Here is a 24423-nt window from a genome sequence, read left to right as displayed (position 1 = left end):
CCAATCCAACCAATCACGGAAAGCTTCGCACACATTCACTGTTTCGAAAAACAGGCAAGGGAATGCAGGATAAAATTGCAACAAATATTTAGAATTTAGTTTCTTATTTACTTGTTTATTTACTTATTTATTAATAATTCAGTTCAATAATTTCAATGAACTACACATTCGCTCTTACACCATTGACATAACCATGAGTAAATTCAGTGACTGGAATTAGATTATTCATTAATTTTTTTCAAAGGCCTGAATTTTGGTCATTATGGGACGGTGTGCAAAATATTGTTGTGCACATTGTTATGTGTGTTTGCGTTGTGTGGAAGGGATTACTTCCCCATCAATGAAGTCTTGGAAGGACTTCTTAAAAGTACCTGTAGCTCCTCCTGTAGCTTGTCACTTCTTTCCCTGTTGCTGTTGAGCTCCTCTTTAGTGGCAGCAGCTTCCCGTTTGACTTCCTGTAGCAGTTTGGACAAGACGGCAGGATCTTCTTCACCGCTGGGTGCTCTCATCGATGCCTGGGAGCGAAAGCAGCAATAGTTTCCGAAACATTTCGAAGACCGTTTTCCGGTAGACACAGGCGTGCCGACAGCCAAACAGCCAGTTGAACTCCAGAGACCTTGCACCATCAGAATTTTTATAGTTCTTTATGCAGTGCACTCCCCAGGTTTACTTCAACGAGAGGGGCGTAGACCACAGGGTTAGCGAGCTAACTTCAATATCAGCTAGCTTGCTGAACCTGGGTTTGCCGCATGACGAAGATGACCCACTTTGAATCGGGGTGTGTCGCCATGGTAACTCACGCCGCAAGGCTAACCTGGTCCGGGGCTAGTTACGTTCAGGCTATCGGACCGAAACGTATAAAAGCTCCGTCCCACGACCAATCGACTTAGAAAAGGGTGTCTCTGCGTAATCAGCACTCCTTAACGTAAAAAAAGACGATTTGGTTCTGAAACGTGTGGCATGCAAATCAGATTGTCAGCACTCATTTTATAAATCTCTGTAGCACTTACCGTATGGAGCTCTTCTTTAAGCTGTGCTATAGTCATTTCTCTCTCCTAAACAAGGGATACACATTCTGCATCAGTGAATCATCAGACGAGAGTTCATCATTTACATCTGATCGATGTTAACAGAAATGAGAGAGTTCATTTCATTAAAATGTTTTGCAGGGATGTAACCGGCAACTGGCTTTCCGTAAATCACAAAGATGATTATTTAATATTATTGGAAGAATACCATTCCCTCAAATCCAATTTTGGCAGGAGGTATAATGCTGAAAGTATTTAAGGTAGGTGGAAAGTTTTTGTTGTCCGAATTAATGAAATTTGAAGATAAGTTACACATTATGGATAAATTCAGTGACTGGAATTAGATTTAAAAAAAAAAATGTTTTCAAAGGCCTGAATTTTGGTCATTATGGGACGGTGTGCAAAATATTGGTGTGCACATTGTTATGTGTGTTTGCGTTGTGTGGAAGGGATTACTTCCCCATCAATGAAGTCTTGGAAGGACTTCTTAAAAGTACCTGTAGCTCCTCCTGTAGCTTGTCGCTTCTTTCCCTGTAGCTGTTGAGCTCCTCTTTAGTGGCAGCAGCTTCCTGTGTGACTTCCTGTAGCAGGTCTGACGCAGCAGCAGGGTCCTCTCCAATAGCTGTCTCTGATGTCTGGGTAAAAAGGAGGAAAAAACATTTTGTGCAAGAATAATAACGCTACTTGCCAGCTCAGTGTATAACCTTGGCGGTTTAAAGAAGGCTACTGAAACACTACTCTGCTGTACACGGTGCCAGTGGTAGCTTTTTAAACAGCAAAGTCTTCCAGTGCAATGACTATGCGGTTTAGCTGGAGGACTGCAAAACAGAATTTCTTATACATCCGCAGTCATAATTAATCGAGGACAGACCTGGGTCAAATACGTATTTGTTTTGGATTCGAATACTTTTCTACGCTTTGCTGATCTTGTCTTGTGTATTGGAACCAATTAAATACTCTCAAAAAGCGCAGCCCCCGCCTTCCGGTCATATTGCCTGACTCAATTACACCAGGCAAGATCAACAGAGCACAGAAAAAGTCAAAACAAATACGTATTTGACCCAGGTCTGATCGAGGATGATGCAGGGTCAAATTCAGAGCGGCGAAAAACAATTCACCAGTAACAAAAATAATAAAATTCACAACAAAACAGATTAATACAGCCACGACACTTGCAGTGCGAGAGGTGAAAGGACAGGCATGAAAGTAGCCGCTCCTTGCTGGCTGCCGGTAAGAGTCGATGCACGTACGCTAATTGGCGGCGGTGGCCTCTGGCTCCCTGGCCTCGCAGTGATCCGGCTGAGGAGATCCATGAGCACGGCCAGCCTCTCCTCGTACTCCGCCACCTCCTCCCCGGAGCTGGACAGCAGATGCTTCTGGAGCTCCTGGTCCTCCTGCATGCCGCGCAGACCTTCCTCCAGCTCCCGCAGCTTCTCCGTCCAAAGCGCCACTTTCGCGGGCAGCGGGTTTTCGCCCGTTTGGGCGCCCGGGGCGGGGGGCGCGCCCCCGTCCCTCCGCCGGCCGCCCCGCGCCCGCTCCTCCCGCTCCTCCGACGCCTCGCCCCGCGGCCCTCCGGCCCCCCGCGCCTTCGCGTGCTCCCGTACGGCCCCCAGCTCGGCTCGGCTGACCAGCGCGGCGGCCACCTTCTCCCTCAGCTTGTCCTCCAGCTCGGAGACCCGGCGGCGGAGGGCGGCCGCCTCCGCCTGGCTCTGCTGCACCCGCAGCCCGCACCGCTCCAGCTCCGCGTCCCTCTCCCCCACGCAGGCCTCCAGCTCCGCGATCCGCGCGCCCAGGCTGCCCACCCTGCAGCCGGCGCTCTCCTCCAAGGCCTGGACCTGAGCCTGCATGACCAGGCAGGCGGCCGTCTTCGCCCGCAGGGCCTCCTCCAGCTCCGGCAGCCTGTTGTCGCCGGACGTCTCCTCCCGCAGGCGCTCGTACTGCTCCAGCAAGGAGCCGTGGCTGGCCCGCAGCGCGGCCAACTCCCGAGCCGCCCGCTCCGCCTCGCGCTTCTTCGGCTCGTCGCCGCCGTCGTCGCCCCCGGCGAGGCGGACTTCCTCTCTCGCCCGGGCGCTCGCGCGGTCCGCGTCCCGCGGGCCCTCGTCGGGCGTCTGGCGCTCGATCGTGGACAGCTCCTGCTGCAGCTTCTCGATGACGGCGTTCAGCTGGTCGGTCTCCACCTCGCGGTTCTTCTTCAGGCGCTCCTGCTCGGCCCTCATGCACTCCACCTGGGACTCCAGCTCTCTCACCAGCTCGCTCTTATCCTCCAGTACCTGAAATACACACCAAGACGAATACAGTGACATTTCAGTTACCCCAAAAAATCCTAGGTTTTAATATTGGGGGGGGTGACGGGTGCAGCTGGGGATTGGGGCGAAGAGCAAGGAGAGGCGTACTGTACCTTCAGCAGGTCGCCCCTGTGCTGCAGGTCCTCCTGCTGGGAGCTCAGCTCCTTCTTCTGTATCTCCAGCTGCATGTGGAGCTGCTGCGCCTCCTCGCTCTTATTCTCCAGCTCCTCCCGGAACTGCTCCAGCTGCTCCTCCAGGTTACTGATCTGAGAGCCAGACACAACAGTACATTGTACCTTGAGAGCCATTTTGATGACTCACCACAGAGACCAGGACACACTGGTATACTGTAACCTACTTCACTTACGAGCATTCTTAATATAATAAGGCAAAAAATCCTGTCCTAATTTACACATGCTGAATGATTCACAAATCAACATGTGATAAGCAGTAAATTTTCTCAGTGCACAAAATGCTAGATGGAAGGAAAACTACCCATAATTTTATCAGGGCCAGCAATGACCGTGAAAACAAATCCATTCGGCATAATACACATAATTTATTCATTCGCAGCCTTATTTTGTTGATTATTACTCCCCGCTCCACAGGACTTTGTTATACTACGTCTCTCCACAGCTAACAGTTAGCAAACTGGCCAAGGCACTGGCCTCGGAACTGGAGTTGGTCCCCGGGCGCTGCACTGTGGCTGCCCACTGCTCCTAAGTAACTAGGATGGATGTCAAATGCAGAGGACGAATTTCACTGTATGTACATGTAGTGTATTTGCACGTGACAAATAAAGCTTTCTTCTCCTTCTTCTTCTTCAAATGTTATAAATTAAAAATAAAAGTACCTCCTTCTCCTTTCTGTCCAGAGCCTCTCTTTCAGTTTGCAGCTCCACCTCCAGGGTAGTGTCCAGTGTTCCCTTTTCAGGTGGATTCGGACTCTTCTGCTCCACCTGAAATGTCGCACATCGCAGAGTCCTCCACTGTCATAATGATAACCCACTGCCTGGGTCATTTCCCATAATCCCCCCTGAGACTACAGTTAAACTCACACCCCACTGCCTGGGTCATTTCCCATAATCCCCCTGAGACTACAGTTAAACTCACACCCACTGCCTGGGTCATTTCCCATAATCCCCAATACTACAGTTAAACTCACACCCACTGCCTGGGTCATTTCCCATAATCCCCAATACTACAGTTAAACTCACACCCCACTGCCTGGGTCATTTCCCATAATCCCCCTGAGACTACAGTTAATCTCACACCCCACTGCATGGGGCATTTCCCATAATCCCCCCTGAGACTACACTTAAACTCACACCCCACTGCCTGCCTGATTGCTCAGCAGAAAAGCTGCGATTGGCTCACCTGCGGCGTCTCCGTGCCGACGAGCAGGGCCTGCTCCAGCTCCCGCACGCGCGTCTCCAGCCTCTCGACTTCCTCGCCGCCGTCCTGGACCTCCCTCTGCAGCTGCTCAGAGCGCAGCAGGAGCTCGCTGCACCTGTCGGACTTCTCCTGCAGCTGGGCGGTCAGCCGGTCCACCTAGCACACGCGCACCAAAGGGTCGACTTAAACTGCAGCCATCACCCACACAGCATGCCGCATATGACATAGCTCAGGAGGTAGGAGCGTTTGTCCGGCAGTCGGAGGGTTGCTGGTTCGATCCCCCGCCCTGGGTGTGTCGAAGTGTCCCTGAGCAAGACACCTGACCCCTAATTGCTCCCAATGAGCTGATTGGTATCTTGCATGGCAGCCTTGTGCGAGTGTTTGTGTGAATGGGTGAATGAGAGGCATCATTTGTAAAGCGCTTTGGATAAAAGCGCTATATAAATGAAGTCCATTTACCATACTACATAACTAATGGCAGCACACATCTGTCATCTACGAGGGGATTGGTGGACTGCAATGTGAATCATAGTTTGCTCAATTGGCTACTTTCATCAGATGTTGTCATTGGCAGATGTAGCGAAATGCCCAATGGGGAGAATTGCTGATTGTGGGACTGGAGCATTGGTGACGACAAAATCAGCAGGAAAAACGCAAAAAAACACCCAAGTTTGGGGCTTTCATGTGCAGACGTGTGGAATTGTATCTAAATTCTGTGTGTTTACAAGGAGTCAAAAGCTACAGAAGGTAATGTTCTTCATGGCTGAGAGTCTGCGATCATGGTGGTTATTTCTGTGGGAAACCCTGTAAAAATGCCAAACTCCCAGTGCTCTAAAGGTATGGGGCATGCCCAGAGAAGGGGTAACTTGGCAGACGGCTTACCTGCCACTCCAATTATTATACGATGTAACTGCACATAATTCCATGCAAATATCCAAAATCTGAATGGGAATGAATGGGAAATGGTTCTGGATTTGGCAATTCAATGCAAATACCCAAATTACCCTAATTATGCGCTGATCCGTTATGCAATTAAGTGGATCCTACTAACTATGAAAAATGATTTGACTGCACAGGGAATTCAAATCTCCTCAGGAAGGCGGACGACACACACCGATTCGAAACATCCGAGAGGCGGGCCGTTTGATACGTTGTTCTTGTCACATGACAAGGAGCGAACAGACCCCCTCTGGGATGCTCTGAATCACAACGCGTGCTGTCCAGAACTCGGAACGTACACAACGTGAATGTCTGTGACTGACTGACTGAGTGAGTGATGAAGTAACACCATTGGTTGGCCGAGTGATGAAGTTACACCATTGGTCGGCCGAGTTATGAAGTTACACCATTGGTCGGCGGGATCACGTGTGTTACGTCCAGCCATATACTAGGTTTTGACCTGGTCTTGTTCTTTACCTCTCAGCTACACCGTTCTGGATTTCGACTGCGCATTTTATATTTCACTTGTTGCGACTGCAAATTAAGGAGGATGTTTCTTTTAATGAGCAGGATGCTTCAGTTCCAGTCCGACTGGTTTAGGATCGTATTCTGTTTGCACAGCTACCTTGGCATTGTTCAGACCACACCAGAACTCCCGCCTTGAAAAAAAAAAAAGTCACAGAGTCTTCACTGTGACCAGCTCGTAATATGATTGGTACTTCCTTTGTGAGAAAACAATAATGGGAAGAAAAAAAAAAAAACATGTCAGATGGGCCCAGCCCAACAATAGGATAGCTTGGAGAGAAGCACAGTACCTCTTTGTTATATTGGTCAGTGCTAGGCTGCTGCTTTTGTGCATTCTTCAGTTGTTGTTCTAGCTTCGTGATCTCCTGCTGAAAGACGTCTCTTTCGTGCTCCCGATCGACAGCTTGCTCCTGTTAATCAGTGACAGTTAGACGACATTTTACTCCAAGGAATCGCAGTGGCAGTAGTCAGCGACCGTAAACCTTAAAGGGGTAATTCCACCGCAAAAAAAAAACATTCAACCGCGTTCAACGGAACAAGGCATGACTGCTTAGGTCCCTCTCAGTGTCTCGGTAAAACGATCACTACACAGAAATACGGGCAGCAAAAGGCACAAATTCAGTAGAGCTATGCGTCTACACTGCTGTCCCAAAATAACTTGGTATCTGTTATTGATAATGTTACTTCATTTGGCGGCCAGTTCTTGCAAGAAGGAAATGTTTGCTTACGTTATCTGCATTACCTGACAAAAGTTATTACGTTAACTGTTATTACGTAACAAATGACAAAGTTATTATGTTTAAATAGTAACAGCTGCCACACCATTTTTGACTCCTCAATGAAACCAGTATAGGCCTGGCTGCACGAGCTTCACCCGCTGTGCGTACTGAGCACAGACTGAGGGAAGGGGAGCCCTTACGTCCAGGAACCTGCGGTTCTTCTCCACCTGCTTCTCCAGGGCCTGGATCTGCTGCCTCAGGTCGCTGCGCTCGACTCTGTGCGCCTCCTCCAGCTCCACCTCCCTGCTCGCGCGCTCCTCCACCTCGGCCTCCAGACACTTCAGCCGCTTGAGGAGGTCGCCGCTGTCCTTCTCGGCCTGCAGCTGCACCTCGACCTTCTCCTTCATCAGCTTTTCGGTCTCCTCCAGGAGGTCTGCAAGGCGGTTTTTGAAAAACCGTCATTACTCCACCTCCGGGTCACAGCAGGGTCTCTCTCACCCTCCACCAGCGTCAGTCTCACACACGTTAAAGTGTATTCGACTGATTAAAAAGGGATGCTGAAAGAAGCGGTTGTTGGCTGCAGAGACACGAAAGGCCAAAAGCCACCTGAACTTTAAAACAGTTCAATTTTAACCTACATTTACTGTGCCAATACAGTAGATGCATCATGTGCGCAGTGAAGGCACAGCTGTGATAAGCCATTCAAAAGGCCTTTCACATACATTAGCTATTATTAAAATAATAGACAGTAACTGCAAAAATTAGTAAGCAAAAGTAACATTGGACATTAAAGGTGCAGTATAGAAGTTTTCTTTAGAACACTTTTGTTCATTTTTGGCTAAATTGCCTTCACATTCCAAAAGATATAAATATATTATAACCGCTAAGAAAAAAAAAATCCGGTCTCTCTGACTGCCCCAGGTTCTGAAATCAGCCACTCTAAATATCACAGCGCCTGAATCTCAACAACCAATCAGGACAGCTATCTGCCTGCCAATCATGTAGCGCTGTCAGAGCAGGCTACGCAGCTAAGAGCAGAGCAGAGCAGAGCAGAGATGGTGTTATAGCTAGCTAGAAAAATCTGCCAAAATTACCAGTTCTGCCTTTCACTGCAATCACTGTAGTTTTTTTAATCTTTGATTTTTTAAATTTTTTTAAAAAGAAAGACAGTCATTGTGAAACTGGGGACCGAGCGAGAGATAAGGCTTGAGTAAAGGTCGGTTGGGCTTTCCAGGAATGGCGAGAGCTCGCCCACCTGAAGGGCTTCAAAAGTGATGCTGAGCTTGTAGTATTTCTGCCGGACAGGTAATTACCTTGCTTGTTCTATTTCTACGGGAATGTTTCATCGCCCAGAACAGTGTAGCCTACGTAGCTACAAAATGTCAGTAAGTTAGCTGATGCATTTAAGCACACTGTTTACATTATAGCTATGCTGTACGTTAGATGTTATCTTACAGCTAATCTGTAGTTAGCTAGCTACGTTTATAACTACCTATGCTGTTCAAGTGGGGGGGAAGAAAAAAAAAGAAAAAACTAATTGTACACTCCAGTTCCAGATGCGTTTAGCAATATTTATTTGACCGACCTTTCAGCCGTAACTTCATCTGGGTCTCATACAATCAAAAACACTAGTGTCTGCATTTATTGACTGTTGTAAATCAAAACTACATTCCATGTTCGTTGTTTACGTTCATTACGATGACGTTAAGCGTTTTATTTTCTACCTGCGAATGAGGCATGATGTGTTGCATTGTCCCTACTTTACTCCTGTCCCCTCTCCAGTAGTCAGATTTCAGGCATCTTCTATTTGAAGTGTTTGGAGGGCGGGGCTTTGGATGGAATCTAGCTTGTTTCTCAAAACTTACATACTGCACCTTCAAACTGCTGAACAATGTTGTAAAAAATAGTTTTTTCTAAAAAGTTTTGCATTTGTGAGTTTTACTAAAAGGCAGCCACAACAACACTTCATTTCTCCATCCTAAAAGATAACTGAAATGAACCCACTCCCACTGCCTGTGCCGCATACCTTAACTGCTGAAAATTCCACCTTAAACCGGCCTAAACTGGTTTAAGCTGGTTTAAGCTGTGTTTTCAAAACTTCTAGCTGGTCACCAGCTGCTCACCAGTTGACCAACCTATACAGTCAACTCGATCACCAGCGTACTCTACCAGCTAGAGACCGGCTTCGACCAGCCACAGACAAGCTATGACCAGCTAGAGGTGTCAAATACACAGCTTAAACCATCTTAAACCAGCTTAAGAGTCCCAGATGGTCTCAGCTGGAATTTTCATCAGGGTTATAGCAGGGGTGCCCATACTTATTTGGCTTGCCATCTACTTCTCCAATGGGGGGGGGGGAGGGGGGGTATCCCCTTGGAACTAATGTCGGACCAGGGAGTCATTACTCAGTGACACGCGAACAAGGCCGTAGCTTGCCAACTAAACTAGCATAGATAAATAGCTAACTGGACATGGCTTTTCTCCATCTCGTATCTAAACTAAAAAAAAAAATACATCGTTGGACAGTGGTTGCATGCAATATTATTAAGTAGGCTGATCAAGTTGCATAATTGCATGCAACCACAGTCCATAATTTTATTATTTTAAAACAATTTTTAACCAAATAAATCCAATGTTTTCTTTTTTGAGCCTACTTAATAATATTGTGTGTTACCACTATCCAACATTATATTGTATTGCTTAACTACTAGCTTAACTACATTTTCCAGTAGCCTACTGTGTGTGTGCAGTTTAACTATTTCCAGGATTTGAAGTAATGGAATGCTTGGCCTCTGCGATCGCCATACTGGGCACCCCTGCCTTATAGTCACCGAACCACAGGCTCACAGTGCAAACCAGGAAGGAGATTCAGACCCACTTAAATATTAATGGAAAAAAAGGGGCAAAGATGACTTTGGCAACAAACAGATGAACCAACACAGTCTCCGTGTCAGAAAGCAGGCAACAGAAATACTCTAACTGAGCAATCATCTTAACTGCCATGGAAATAGGAAATCAAAAAGATGAAAATTAGAAATCTGCATAGGAGAGAAATCAAAACTGATGACAGCAAATGTTATTCTGGAATAAACTACAAGTAGAGATGATTGCCTATTAGGAAAGCTTTATGTACTATGTTTAATATGCATTTTACCATGCTACAAAATAAATGAATGCACAACCAAAAAAAAATATATTACTGGAACACGTAAACAAACAAATTAGAAGGCGTATGCAGTGGTTAGTTGAGTGAGTAAACCCATGGCAAGCAAGCTTTGAACAATGCTGGACTTCGAACCCGCTGCGCGTGTATGCCACCTGATCAGAAACAATATTCACGTGAAATAACGCGGCCATGCTCAAAGTGAACACACCTGCTTCAGGTGCTGCAACGACTGCAGCTTCAACTAGCCCTGGAAGAGTGAGAAAGCAGAGAAATGGAACATGCTCTCGTTACACAGAGTCTCGGAGACGGAAGGAAGCAGAGAGAGATGCACACTGGGAAATATCTTGTTACACGACTCGTGTTACGTGTTACATGACAAAGGATGATGTTTTTTTTTTTTTAAAGTTTGGAGAGTTCCTGCTAAACATTCCCAAAAAAACAAATCCCTCGATTCAACCCCATTCATACACGTACTCACCATCTCAGTAGCTGGGATATATAGTGGGCTTTGCTGTGTAAGAATTTTTCCTAACACGTTAAATTCAATGCACAGAAGAATTAGGCCATGTACCCAAGAATGGGATCTCCATGGAGCAAAATACTGATATTTGCAGATAGATTTTCACTGACAATCCAGAGAGGAGTACTTCAGTGATGTGAACAGTTTTTAAAAAAAATGGAGTGCAAAATGAACGTTCAACTGAATTAACTTAACGAAAGTAATCGGCTTCCTGTGACACCTGGAAGTGAAACCGCAGCGTTTCCACGGCGTCGGTCGCGGAACACAGGGGGGAATGCTGGGATACCTACGCAGCTCGCGGGACCCGGTGCCGTCTCTCATGGCGCTCTGCTGCCGCGCCAGCAGCTCCTTCTCCCGGTGCACCTGCCGCCGCTCCTGCTCCAGCTCCTGCAGGCGGCTGCCGGTCACCTGCAGCTGCTGCTCCAGGTGCAGCAGCAGCTCCTGCTTCTCGCCAAGCTTCCGCTCCAACACCGCCCTCTCCCCCGAGTACCCATCGATCACACCTGCGGGGCACCAAGACGGGTGCACAAATACAACATGCACGGTGACGCATACACACGAAACACAAGGTGCCACGCAATATCTGTATCCATATTTGGATGTGTGTGCAATACAACACACACAGTGACACATACACGCAAAACTCAAGGTGCCATGCACCATCTGTATCCATATTTGGATGTGTGTGTAATACAACATACACGGTGACACATACACAAGAAACACAAGGTGCCACGCAATATCTGTATCCATATTTGGATGTGTGTGTAATACAACATACACGGTGACACATACACACAAAGCACAAGGTGCCAGGCAATATCTGTATCCATATTTGGATGTGTGTGTAATACAACATACACGGTGACACATACACACGAAACACAATATCTGTATCCATATTTGGATGTGTGTGTAATACAACATACACGGTGACACATACACACGAAACACAATGTGCCAGGCAATATCTACAGTATATCCATATTTGCACGTGTGTGCAATACAACACACACAGTGACACGTACACACAAAACACAAGGTGCCAGGCAATATCTATTTCCACATTTGCATGCAACTGCTTCACATACCTCTTGGATAAAAAACAATTACAAAATTAGGAACTATATTTTTAGATTGCAAAACATTCAGAAGGGCCATTCACCTCACAGATACTTAGGCGCTGGCTAAATTCATCCGATGTAGGACACTCAAACACCATAACAGTAAGCAAACACCATCATTAGTAATCATATCAAACAAAAAGGAGGCAATGTGTATAGTGAAGGGTAAACAGAACAAGACAATCAAGTCCTTCTTTTGCAACAGATCAAAAAGCAGTTGAAGTTACACTCAATTCAATGCTTTATTGCCACATCAACTTTGAAGTTGCTTGGGAAGCGAATTATGCGAATTATCTCTATCTTAAAATATTTATGTGCCCACAGAGCATGAATTATCAAAGATGGAGACAGTGAATAATTCACCATTCTCATTGACATTACCAACTAAGCTACTGTACAATCAAGTCACAGTCTACTGTTTGTATTATTATGAAATTATCGTTAGACAGTCATTCTCCCATCCTCTTATATGTTCCTCCTGAAGTTCATCAATTCAGCATAGAATTTCGAACCACTCCCAAAATTAATTCTTGGCTACTGCACCTGTCAGCACTGGAGATTTTTTTTTCAGCCACAACATTACTGCCGAAAACCCAGAACTAGCCTTCAGTCAGGAATGCATTTGCTCAAATGTAACTGGCCATCTGATCTGACCAATCAAATCACTACTTACAGTCCTTACCAAGTTCTAGGATGTAGCTATGCCTCTTACCAACGCAAACAATGAGAATATATGGAAACCCACAAACATCTAATTTCTTAGGTTGGTATGAAGCATGGCTACATCCTACAGCATGGAAAGAACTAGCTAGCTGAAGCACAGCATTAGCATTAGAGTTAGCTCGAGAGACTATAGGAAAACCTCTAACATCTCATTGTTTTGGTTGGTATGCAGCATGGCTACACCCTACAGCATGGAAAGAACTAGCTAGCTGAAGCACAGCATTAGCATTAGAGTTAGCTCAAGAGATTATAGGGAAACCTCTAACATCTCATTGTTAGGGTTGGTATGAAGCATGGCTACACCCTACAGCATGGAAAGAACTAGCTAGCTGAAACACAGCATTGGCATTAGAGTTAGCTCAAGAGATTATAATTAAACCTCTAACATCTCATTGTTTGGGTTAGTATGAAGCATGGCTACACCCTAGAGCGTGGAAAGAACTAGCTAGCTGAAACACAGCATTGGCATTAGAGTTAGCTCGAGAGATTATACTTAAACCTCTAACATCTCATTGTTTTGGTTGGTATGAAGCATGGCTACACCCTAGAGCTTGGAAAGAACTAGCTAGGTGAAACGCAGCATTGGCATTAGAGGAGGCTGGCTGCCGTATCACATATTCCAAGTAGGCCAAAGGGCAGAGCACAAGCTACGGCCTGCCCCTCCCGAAAGAGCGGTCGCCGTTCCACGCACCTTCTGCCCTGTGGAGCTCCAGAGCGAGCCGCTGGCGAGCCTGGGCCTCCTCGTTCAGGCTCTCCTGCAGCTCCTCCTGCCTCCTCAGGAGCTCGACCATCTCCTCGTTGTGCCTGAACGACTCCCGCATCAGCTCCGTCTGAGTGACCTGCGCATGCTCCAGCTTAAGGAGAGACGGAGGAGAAATTTACTCACTCTGCCTGCCCTGTATATCCAGAACGTCCGATTTGTGATTAAATCTCAAAACGACAATATTTAATAAGACGTTACTTCATTGATGTAGCACAGTAAGAAACAAATACAGGAAATAACACAAAATAAAATAGTCAATAAACTCAGTCCCCCAAGAAGTGAGACATACACTACATTTCCAAAAGTATGTAGACACCTGAGCATCACCCCCTTATGTTCTTGTTGAACATCTCATTGCAAACGCATCAACATATGGAGTTGGCCCACCCATTTGCTGCAGTAACAGCCTCCACTCTTCCGGGGAGGCTTTCCAGTAGATTTTGGTACATGGGTGCAGAGATTCACTTCTATTCAGCCACAAGATCAATAGTGAGGTCGGGCATTGATGTTGGGCGTAAGTCCAGTCGGCATTCCAATTCATCCCAAAGGTGTTTGATGGGGTAAAGTCCAGGGCTCTGTGCTGGCCAGTCAAGTACTTCCCCACCGAACTCGGCAAACCATTTCTTTATGGACCTTGCTTTGTGCACAGGGGCACAGGCATGCTGAACCAGGAAAGGGCCTTCCTCAAGCTGCTGCCACAAAGTTTGAAGCGCACAGTTCTCTAGAATGTCATTGTACACCGCTTCACTAAGATTTCCATTCACTGGAATTAAGGGGCCTAACCCAAACCATCAAAAACAACCGCACTATTATTCCTTCTCCAACAAACTTCACGTTCGGCACTATTCGGGTCGGTGCGGTTGGGTATTTGCCTTCCGCCAAACTCGTCTGTGAGATTGCCAGAAATGAATCACTCCGGAGAACGCGTAGCCACTGCTCCGGAGTCCAATGGCGGTGTGCTTCACACCACTCCAGCCCACGCTTGGCATTGCGCACGGTGGTCTTGGGCTTGTGGATGGACGGAAACCCATTTCATGAAGCTCTTGATGAAGAGTGCACGTGACCCCTTTTTCCCAGGCATTTTGGAGCTCTGTAGTGGAGTTTAGCAATCGTGGGCAGACGATTTTTTTACGCGCTACATGCCTCAGCACTCAGCAATCCCGTTCTGTGAGTTTGTGCGGCCTACTGCTCCTGGCTGTATGCTTGATTTTACGCACCCGTTAGCAATGGGTGTGGCTAAAATAGCCAAAACCACTAATTGGAAGGCGTGTGCACATACTTTTGTACATGCACAATATTCAAGCTAGTTTGTCTTGCCATGTTTTCTTGCAGGTACTTCAGTCCTCTACTGACAAGAGATGGATAGACTTTTTGTCTGTTCAGAATGTAAATGTTTACCAGTTGCAGCTATATTTACCGTTTTTAAATTTGTTTATACTGTGGTATAGTTCGTTTAGGTTAGCCTAAGGTTTGGCCTATGTCTGTGACAATCTTTTAAAATTATTTCTCAGCCTCAAAATGGCTTCCTTGACATTGGCACAACTCTGGTCCTCCTGTTGACTAATGCCCAAGAAAGACTCCAAAGGCAATCAAAACTAGATAATGAAAGCTATGTTATACCGGCACTAAGGAAGCAAATTAACACAAGTTCCAGTAAATGCCTCCAAACTCATTAGAGCGTACTACATCCTACAGCAAGACAATGATCCCAAACATACCAATAAAGAGTTCAGGAAGGCTGAACTAATTTTTTAGCCTGTTCGGCTTATTTGAAAAAATAAGGCATAAGGAAAAGAATAAGAAATACAATAATTTTGCTGTTCTCACTCTGTGTGATGGCCTAATGTTTGACTCCAACAAAGCACAGTGAAATTACCGTTCGCCTGTTTTAATTGTTCACGCTTAATTCAATTTTTCCTCACTGCATGGTGCAGTTATGAAATTGCTACAGATGAGTTTCTCCACAAATACATAGATAATCATGCCAGGCAACTTTAAGGACAGATAATTATGCCAGCATCCATAATTATCCTAATGTGTGATCGAATACTAAATTGGAACCTATATATCAAGGTGCACAATCACTGTGCCGAACAGTGATGTGAGCACCTCGGCATTCACTGCCAGAGTAACTTTGTGCCCTGCCACATGTTTGACACAACACCACTCAGGCCCTGTAATGGGATTTCTTTTCTCCAAACGTCTTCAATTTCAGTTTCACAATCTGAGAAATTTCTTTTTTTCCCACACACTGCCACTCCCTCTCCCCATCCCCCTCCATCTCTCTCTCTCTCTCTCTGTCTCTCCCCCCCCCTCTCTCTCTCCCCCCTCTCTCTCTCTCTCTCCTCCCCTCTCTCTCTCTCTCTCTCTCTCTCTCTCTCTCCTCCCCCTCTCTCTCTCTCTCCCCCCCCCCCCTCTCTCTCTCTCCCCCCCTCCCCCCTCCCTCCCCCCCCCCTCTCTCTCTCAGGACCAGGGTGTGGTGGGCATCTCCCAGCAGCCTCCCTTGTGTCTGTTTCTGACATCCCCACCTCAGGGACATGAACATCGGATACGTGGACGCTAAACAGCCTCGCTGTTTAAACCCCCCCGAGAGTTGACCTCCGACCTCAAATCTGCCTCTGTGGAGTGAAGCAGGCAAACACTGTCGCACCGCTTGCTCCTTTATCTCAGATCGTGCACTTCATTTTCCACACGTTCCCTTTCCCTTAAATCAAACAACTGTTTAGATTAGATTACGTTAGGTTAGCAGTTACATCACAGCAGTGCGACCTAGCTCCAGGTCCAGTGGGCAACGGTCCTTGCAGGTATTTTCTCCAACTGAGCGCTACGCCATCTGATTTTACTCACGATTCACCCTCCTTTGTTCAGGAAATACGCTCATTATTGAAATTAGGTGGTGTGGGCAACCAAACACCAGCAGACATTGCAGCCCGCAGGGCCTGGAGCTGAGTAGCCCAGGATCAGAGCTGTATTCGTCCTCAAGAGGAGACACATTTTCCTAGCTTTTCCCAGAAACGCAGGTAGAAACACAGGTACATTTGTGCACAACATACACACACACGTACACACACACACACACACACACGGACAAAACAACATGTCATTAACAGACACAACAGCTGTCCAGGGTAGTTATAAACCCAGGGTGGCATTTGAGGGTGCTGATGGGGACTGGGAACAAAGCTTCTCTTATCCTGGAATGTCAACAGAAACCAAATTTACAACCAAATGGCGATAGCTCAGTGAGGTGGACTGACACGTCACGGGTGGCACTGGTGGCTTCCCTTTTAGCTTCTGCCTTATAAAGGCCGTGTATGTTCAGAGTGGGACGACTTATCATCTGTGTGGGGGATTTAAAAAAAAAAACGTTTTCATTTTGGGTGGTGAGCAGTGAGAGGAAATTTAGGGGTCTACAGAGCAGTATGGGATAACCCTTACAACTCCTTCATGTTAAAGTGATAAGTTTAGTTTTTATACTGTTGTAATGTCTACTCGAATGTAACATAGTCTTTGGCCACCAGTTCTCCCTCTTCTGGTTCAGCGTTCTCACAGAAAAACCACACTGTTGCAAAACTACTGTCCTTTTTAAAGTAACATTTTTAAATAAAATGTTTTAATATATAAATGATTTTGGGATGGAACAGAACCTCAGTGTTCAAGATTATATTTCCTATGGCTTATATGTTTGTGAAACGTCAACCAACTTTCAGTCAACACACCACAGACATGCAGACAAACGCTGCCGAAGATGACTTCTCTTCTGCAAACTCCCTGAATGTCCAGCCCCATCTTGTCCTTTTACTATACTGCAGCATTTTATATCCATTTCCACAAATTAGCCGTGTACATATTACCATGAAACTATGAAGGAATGAGGCTGAAAAAAATAGGCCTACATGTGATTGCCTTCAGTTGAAGATGCATCACCAGTATACATAAATAACCATTATTTTGCATAGATGATTTATTTTTATGTGCATGACATACACACACGAACAAAACAACTAAATATGAATAACTTATTTTGGTTGCCCTGGTGAGCCTGCAAAAGAAATACAATTATCACCCCTATTTGTCCCTGAGATACAGACACCTGAAAATGATGCCTCAGTAAAAGGCACCAATTTTGGGCGATGAATGCTCATTCATTTCTCAATGGCTATTTCATATTTGAAACTCTAGCTTCGGTTTTAGTCTTTACAGATAGGTAAGGAATGTGTACATTAAAAATTAAGAGATTCTGGAGAACAGGCCCAGCAGCCTAATCCTTTACTCGTGAAATGACTCAATCTTGAAGTTGCCAACAAACATTTTTTCTGTAACCTACCTCACTCAAAATAAAATACGGTAAAGTGGTCATCACATTTGCATTGCCGGAAAAACATTCTACACTGCATTGCCTAAAACGATAAACAGTCGGACCAAAGCCACACTAAGATTAAATATAATCTCATAGTAAAAATTTTCAGAACAAATCTTAGAAGCTTCTGATCATTTGACCAGAATGCTTCTTTTTTTTTTTTCAGCTTCGGTTGGTATGGCCAGAACACGCCACAATAAAACAAAACTCTCAAACAGAATTAGACATTTACGGAGCAATATTTCCCTATCACACCTACAGCAGGAATGGCAGTAACACTATTTCAACCGTCAACCATTCAATCTAGCCATATATCAAATCACCACTCATCCTATCGTCATCACGGTCACGATAAACAGAGCTCAGAAAGCACTTACTGTGTATGGCGGTGTAGGCAAGGAGATTTTCGAGACAACCTTGAGCAAGTGGCCATTCTTCTTGTGATTAATGTGGGAGATATGAGTCTGTATCACGACCGCATTTTTCTCATTTAAATTGGAGGGCGAGGGCAAAGGAAAGGGCCTCGGCAAGGGCACGCGAGTCTCCACTTCGTAGACGTCCTGATCTTCTCCTGCCAGCCACATCTTCTCCAGGATATCAGATTTACAGTGAGTTCGGTAGGAATCCATCGCGGGCGGTCCTCGTCTCCGGGGCTACGGGGTTGAACCCTTGGCTGAGGACGGTGGCATTGCGGATACCTTATGTGAAAGTGCCCACGGTCTAGCACAGTGCAAAAAAAAGGCCAACGTAGTAGGAGCTAAGCAACAGTCTCCACGGAACTGCCGGGAAAATCCTTGAGTACACAACGCCAACTCATGTGACACAGGAACCGCAGCTGGTCCAAATCAGGAAGAATGCCCATTCCAAGTGAAAACCGCTGCCATAAACGCGTGAGTTCGGCTAACTAGACAGGTGCTCTCCCTCACATCATGCACCTGCGGTAAACGCGCATTCCAAAGTCCTGTGATAAAGACGGAGCAGTATGCCTCTGGCCGCCAGTCAGCACTCTCCACTGCTCCAGCAACCTGACAAACAATTCCATGACTCCACGGCAACAGGTCTCCGGGAGAACTCACAGCCCCATTAATTACTTCACACAACACGCGTCAGCATCGGATATACCACAGGGAGGATCGGGGAGGGGGGGGTCCTCCTTCCTTCAGCAGAGCCGCGTTTTTGAAAAACAGCAGCACAGGCAGGCAGGGCTAAACAGCACTTCCTGAACAGACTCCGTACAGGATGTGGACCTGCAGGAACAGGAGAAGGCGTGGCCTGTAGCCTAGAGCTAGAGGCGGCAGGTAGGGCTGCTAGTGCACGCATGCGCGCACACGCACACACACACACACACACACAGACACACACACTTCTCACAGGAGCTGGTCTGACTGGATTTCTATTCCACGTCATTGGAGATTAAATGAGTTGGGAGGGTGTACAGACAGGTTTTTGCCCATCTCATATAATCACAGACGGGCTCTCTCCTGTTCAGCCTGAGCTGAACTATACGAGACAGGGTTATTCTGTGCTGTGCCTACAGAACGTGTCCCAGCGTACTTCTAATCACCTTCACAGCTAGCCGTTTTGGAAGATATATTTTTTTTTGATGTTCAAACACCACACCACACTGATTTTCTTCAAAAAAAAAAAACATGTATATACAAATATAGCCTGAATAGCATTATATAAATGAATGAATGAACGTCTCAATAAATATATAAAGTGTGTGCAAATAAATTTTAACCTTTAATGCCACAAGCAGACTTGACCGATCTCAGTTTTAAAACACATCCTGTATGACAGAAGTTGAGCAGGGAAGGTTGACGACACACAAATGTGACCAAAAGAACATTCTAGATGATTTTGTGCTTCCACAACGGTTTGGGGAAGGTCCTTTCCTGTTAGAGCATGACAATGCCCCCGGGCACACAGCGAGGACCATAATAGAAATGGTTATTCAAGAACAGTGTGGAAGAACTTGAGTGGCCTGCACAGAGCCCTGACCTCAACCCCATCCAACACCTTAGAGGAACAGCTGGAAAGGCGACTGCGAGCCTGGCCTAATCGCCCAATCAGTGCCTGACCTCACTAATGCTCTACTGGCTCAATGGAAGCAATGCAATGCACCAACTAGTATAAAGCCTTCCCAGAAGATTGGAAGTTGTTATAGCAGCAAAGGGTGGACCAACTCCATTTTAATGCCCATGATTTTGGATTAGACATCGGATGTCAGGTGTCCGCATACATTTAGCCGTGTAGTGTATATCCCCACCGTAGCGACCAGACAGACGTTTGGACATGGTCGTGTCGTGGGTTTGGCAAATGCTTTTGTAAAAATCCATCCAACTCTGGCAACTTAGCTACCTTTCTTTGCTGGCCCATTTTCTCTTCACTTTTTGTGTTTATAAGGCACTTAGATACCCTTAGTTGGACCTAGGCCTAACGCAACCAAAATTTCACCTCCGGGGGCCTCCAGTGGCGTAGCCCATAGAGCGCTTTCCACATGCTCACTGCGAGCCGCGACGTCGGCGGTTCGAGTCCGACCACCGACCCTAGTCTCCCCATCTCTTTCCTCCTAATTCTTCCTGTCTCTCTACACTGTTCTATCCAAATAAAGCTGAAAAAGCCTAAAAAATAAAAAATAAATAAATAAATTTCACCTCCAAAGCTAGCTAACATTCATTCTGTATCAGGCTATCACATGACACAATTTTCTCTGCATATAAGAAAATAACACTAGCAACCTACCAAAGAAATGACCGCGAATTATTTAACGGAACAACACACGAAACAGATGGCGCTGAGCAGATCAACATATGTTCTTTCTGATGTTTACTGAGCGTCTCAATTTCAAGAGCCCTTGGATGAATGGGATACTTTTATGAAGGGATCCGTGAGAGGGTCACGAGCGCCCCCCCCCCCCCCGACCTCGAGCCCCAACACAGCTGAACCGCCAGCGCCGCCTGTACCCCCGCCACACGTCACACCGCGCGCACTTCAACCGTTTATTTAACCGCTGACCCATCGAGGTTCATTAGCAATCAGCTCACAGCGAGGGCTGGCAGGTGTGCGCCAGCGCCCGTGACAATGACCCGCCATTTTGTTGGCAGCCATGTTTAATTCCGGCCGGATCTGAAGCGGCTGGCCCTGGAATGACTGAAACGCCGCGGGAAAGCGACGATGCTCTAATTTAAATCCACGGCTGCTAAAAGACCCGATATGAATGAGCTTGCCCAATGCGAGTTACTCCAGTCTGGTATTCGGCTGGAGGCATTTTTGCAGTTCATCTCCGACACGAAGCTGAATGTCAGATGACACAGCTGTAGTGAGCAGAGAGGGGGGAAAAAAACACCCGTACATGCACATGCCGACTTTTGTCCAAACAAGACCGCACTGCAGCACGAAAACGAAGGTGCTTCACCTGATTGGTGGTTTCAGTGATGGCCACCAGGAGTTTCTCCACGGCGGCCTGGAGGCGGGAGCTGATGTTCATGAGGTACTCCTCGTTCTCGAGCCGAGGCTCCGCCCCCGTCGGCAGGCTCGACAGCCCCTCGTCGCTCTCCGTCCCCCCCGACCACGCGCTCGCGTCATCGTCTCCCACCTCGGCCTGGCTGCCATGGCAACCACCAGGCAGCGCATCTGCAAACAACAACAAAGGACAGAGCAACCATCAGTAACACGCACACAGTTTGCTGTTTACAGCAGTTAAGCATTCTATCACAAGGTCACGTCAGAGACTGCAGTGGTGATGATAATAATTTTGAATTAAAGAAAAGACTGTGAGAATATAAAAAAAACATATTGCTCATATGGAGCTACTTCTTTCTGTCTGGATCACTGGCAAACAGAAAAAAAAACAATTTCTTAATAATCCCCCCCCCCCCCCCCCCCCCCAAAAAAAAATTTAACTGCATGCTTATAGGACAATGACATGATACTTACATTTTTTATCTAGCGTATGCAGTATTTTCCAAGAACAACTTGGATATGATACATAACCATCTTACACTAGGCACAAAGCGGCGATAACCCAAACGCAAGCATTCTTGCTGGTTTTAGACCGATGCAGTTGTCATTTTCACGTCCAGCATCCATGCTGTTAGAATAGCAAATGAATTTTCATGTGGGTGGTTTGGTCCTAAGATCTTAAGAGGTGTGGTCAGGTGAATTGTTGGCATATTGCCATTTTGATAGCTGTAAGTGTGTGCCAAGATCAACAAAAACCTGGCCTTTTGAACAACAAGTCATGTTGTAATTGTTTCATGGTTATTTAAAAGACAGTAATGTGTGCCTAGATAGGGGAGAGCACAATACACTGTCAAGAAATACACTGTAATAGAAAATACAGCACGTGGTTATCTTTACTGTAACATACATTCTTCAAAGACAAACCTTTGTGTGGGAGGACTCATAAGCCTTGTATGACCGGTTTCCTCACAGAAGCTGTATTACTTGTGACATTTACCACAAAAAAAAATTTGGCACTATGGACAGGATACTGATATTTTGGTTACCATTAATGCTACAATCCTTCTATTGAGGAACTATACATCTGAGAGCAGTCTTAACCTGGCTTGAGGAAAAAAAAAAACCTTGCCTCGTTTCCACACTTTCTACGATACGAAGCGAGGCATGAGGATTGCAGTAAACATTAGACCACACCCACCTCCACCTCCACCAGCCCCGGCATTATGGGAGCTGTAGTCCTGAAAGGCACCAGCTGAGGCCCTCTGCCCGCCAGCTCGCGGCGCAGGCTGCTTCCCTGCGGAGGCGTCCAGGAGGCCCTCCATGTAGTGGCCGATGGTTTCCTCGGTGGCGGCCGTGGTCTTCAGAACGTCGCTCAACACCTGGCGCAGGTTTCGGTTGGCCCGGCGGAGCAGGTTCCTGCGGGGTCAGAGCAGACGATAACCCATTATCTATACCCGCTTATCCTGGAGCAGGGTCCATCCATTATCTATACCCGCTTATCCTGGAGCAGGGCCCATCCATTATCTATACCCGCTTATCCTGAGCAGGGTCCATCCATTATCTATACCCGCTTATCCTGGAGCAGGGTCCATCCATTATCTATACCCGCTTATCCTGGAGCAGGGCCCATCCATTATCTATACCCGCTTATCCTGAGCAGGGTCCATCCATTATCTATACCCGCTTATCCTGAGCAGGGCCCATCCATTATCTATACCCGCTTATCCTGAGCAGGGTCCATCCATTATCTATACCCGCTTATCCTGAGCAGGGTCCATCCATTATCTATACCCGCTTATCCTGGAGCAGGGCCCATCCATTATCTATACCCGCTTATCCTGAGCAGGGTCCATCCATTATCTATACCCGCTTATCCTGGAGCAGGGCCCATCCATTATCTATACCCGCTTATCCTGCAGCAGGGTCCATCCATTATCTATACCCGCTTATCCTGAGCAGGGTCCATCCATCATCTATACCCGCTTATCCTGAGCAGGGTCCATCCATTATCTATACCCGCTTATCCTGAGCAGGGTCCATCCATCATCTATACCCGCTTATCCTGAGCAGGGTCCATCCATTATCTATACCCGCTTATCCTGGAGCAGGGCCCATCCATTATCTATACCCGCTTATCCTGCAGCAGGGTCCATCCATTATCTATACCCGCTTATCCTGAGCAGGGTCCATCCATCATCTATACCCGCTTATCCTGAGCAGGGTCCATCCATTATCTATACCCGCTTATCCTGGAGCAGGGTCCATCCATTATCTATACCTGCTTATCCTGAGCAGGGCCCATCCATTATCTATACCCGCTTATCCTGGAGCAGGGCCCATCCATTATCTATACCCGCTTATCCTGAGCAGGGTCCATCCATTATCTATACCCGCTTATCCTGAGCAGGGTCCATCCATTATCTATACCCGCTTATCCTGGAGCAGGGCCCATCCATTATCTAATAATTTAAATTATTCAAGCAAAGGGCTGCAAGGTGGCGCATCCTGTTGAAGGCACTTTAAAAGCCTTTGTTTATGAATATAACTGAAAATCGCACCACTGGACGCCTGGTTCTCTGGCTCCAAAGTCTCCCTTTTTGAAGGGCTGTTGACTGTTCTTTGTATCGAGGAGAGCGGTTTGCGCTGTCATTGATTTGCTTTTCAGGTGAATGCTTGTTTCAAATCATTCCAGCGACTGTGTAAAACAAAAAAAAAAAGCCCCATAATACCAAGACCAGCCAGTTGTGGGAGGAAAGCCTTTCAAAAAGCTGCAGAGAACAGAACATGTGATTGTATTCAGAGCATTCAAGAGCCATTCCTTTCTTCAGCATGATGTTTTGTAGTGTATGACACTACCTAGGACACACCCTGTGCTTTATACAAAGGCCAAAGTGAAGCATTAATGTAAATCAGCCTCTATTAATGCCACAGCCCAAGAATCAGAGAACAAAGAGAGAGAGATCTTGCAGCGTGAGTCAAAATTCCAAGCACGCTATTTTTTAAAAATGCATATAACAAAAATGTTTTAAACACATCCAGAATACAAATGAGATAAGTACTTAGTCTACCATTCTGATTTATGTTTTTACCCAGTGGAGGTTCCTTTCATTATACTGTAGGCGGCAGTGCAGTATAATGGGTAGGGACCTGGTCTTCTAACTTAAAGGTCACAGGTCGAATTCCCAGGTAGGGGAGGTTCACTGTCGTTGAACCTTAGAGCAAGGTACTCAATCTGTCGCTGATGTAAGGTAATTACGTTGCTCTGAATAAGAGCTAAATTCTGCTAAATGCCTGTAATGCAGTGCAATTATACACAATGTGATGTGTATAGTAATGTCATTCATATGTCATATTCAATTGGAATAAAAATCGGAGTAAAACTACAATTAGACTCCAGTACACGCTTGCACAT

General features: G+C 46.3%; 1 protein-coding gene across 1 annotated transcript in view; it reads right to left on the bottom strand.

Moving 5' to 3' along the window:
- The window catches only part of akap9 (A kinase (PRKA) anchor protein 9), a 63863-nt gene that overhangs the window by 17659 nt on the left and 21781 nt on the right, over positions 1-24423 (bottom strand). The window contains 14 exon segments of the mRNA XM_035430647.1: positions 372-515; positions 1011-1055; positions 1526-1663; positions 2279-3298; positions 3427-3579; positions 4167-4271; positions 4690-4863; positions 6462-6581; positions 7091-7323; positions 10265-10303; positions 10867-11079; positions 13115-13277; positions 20965-21182; positions 22210-22427. Coding sequence (XP_035286538.1) covers positions 372-515; positions 1011-1055; positions 1526-1663; positions 2279-3298; positions 3427-3579; positions 4167-4271; positions 4690-4863; positions 6462-6581; positions 7091-7323; positions 10265-10303; positions 10867-11079; positions 13115-13277; positions 20965-21182; positions 22210-22427 — 2983 coding nt within the window.

Source organism: Anguilla anguilla, chromosome 8, assembly GCF_013347855.1.
Source record: "Anguilla anguilla isolate fAngAng1 chromosome 8, fAngAng1.pri, whole genome shotgun sequence".
NCBI lineage: Eukaryota > Metazoa > Chordata > Actinopteri > Anguilliformes > Anguillidae > Anguilla > Anguilla anguilla.
The sequence above is the reverse complement of the archived record's forward strand: the minus strand, read 5'-3'. Positions and strand labels throughout refer to the sequence as shown.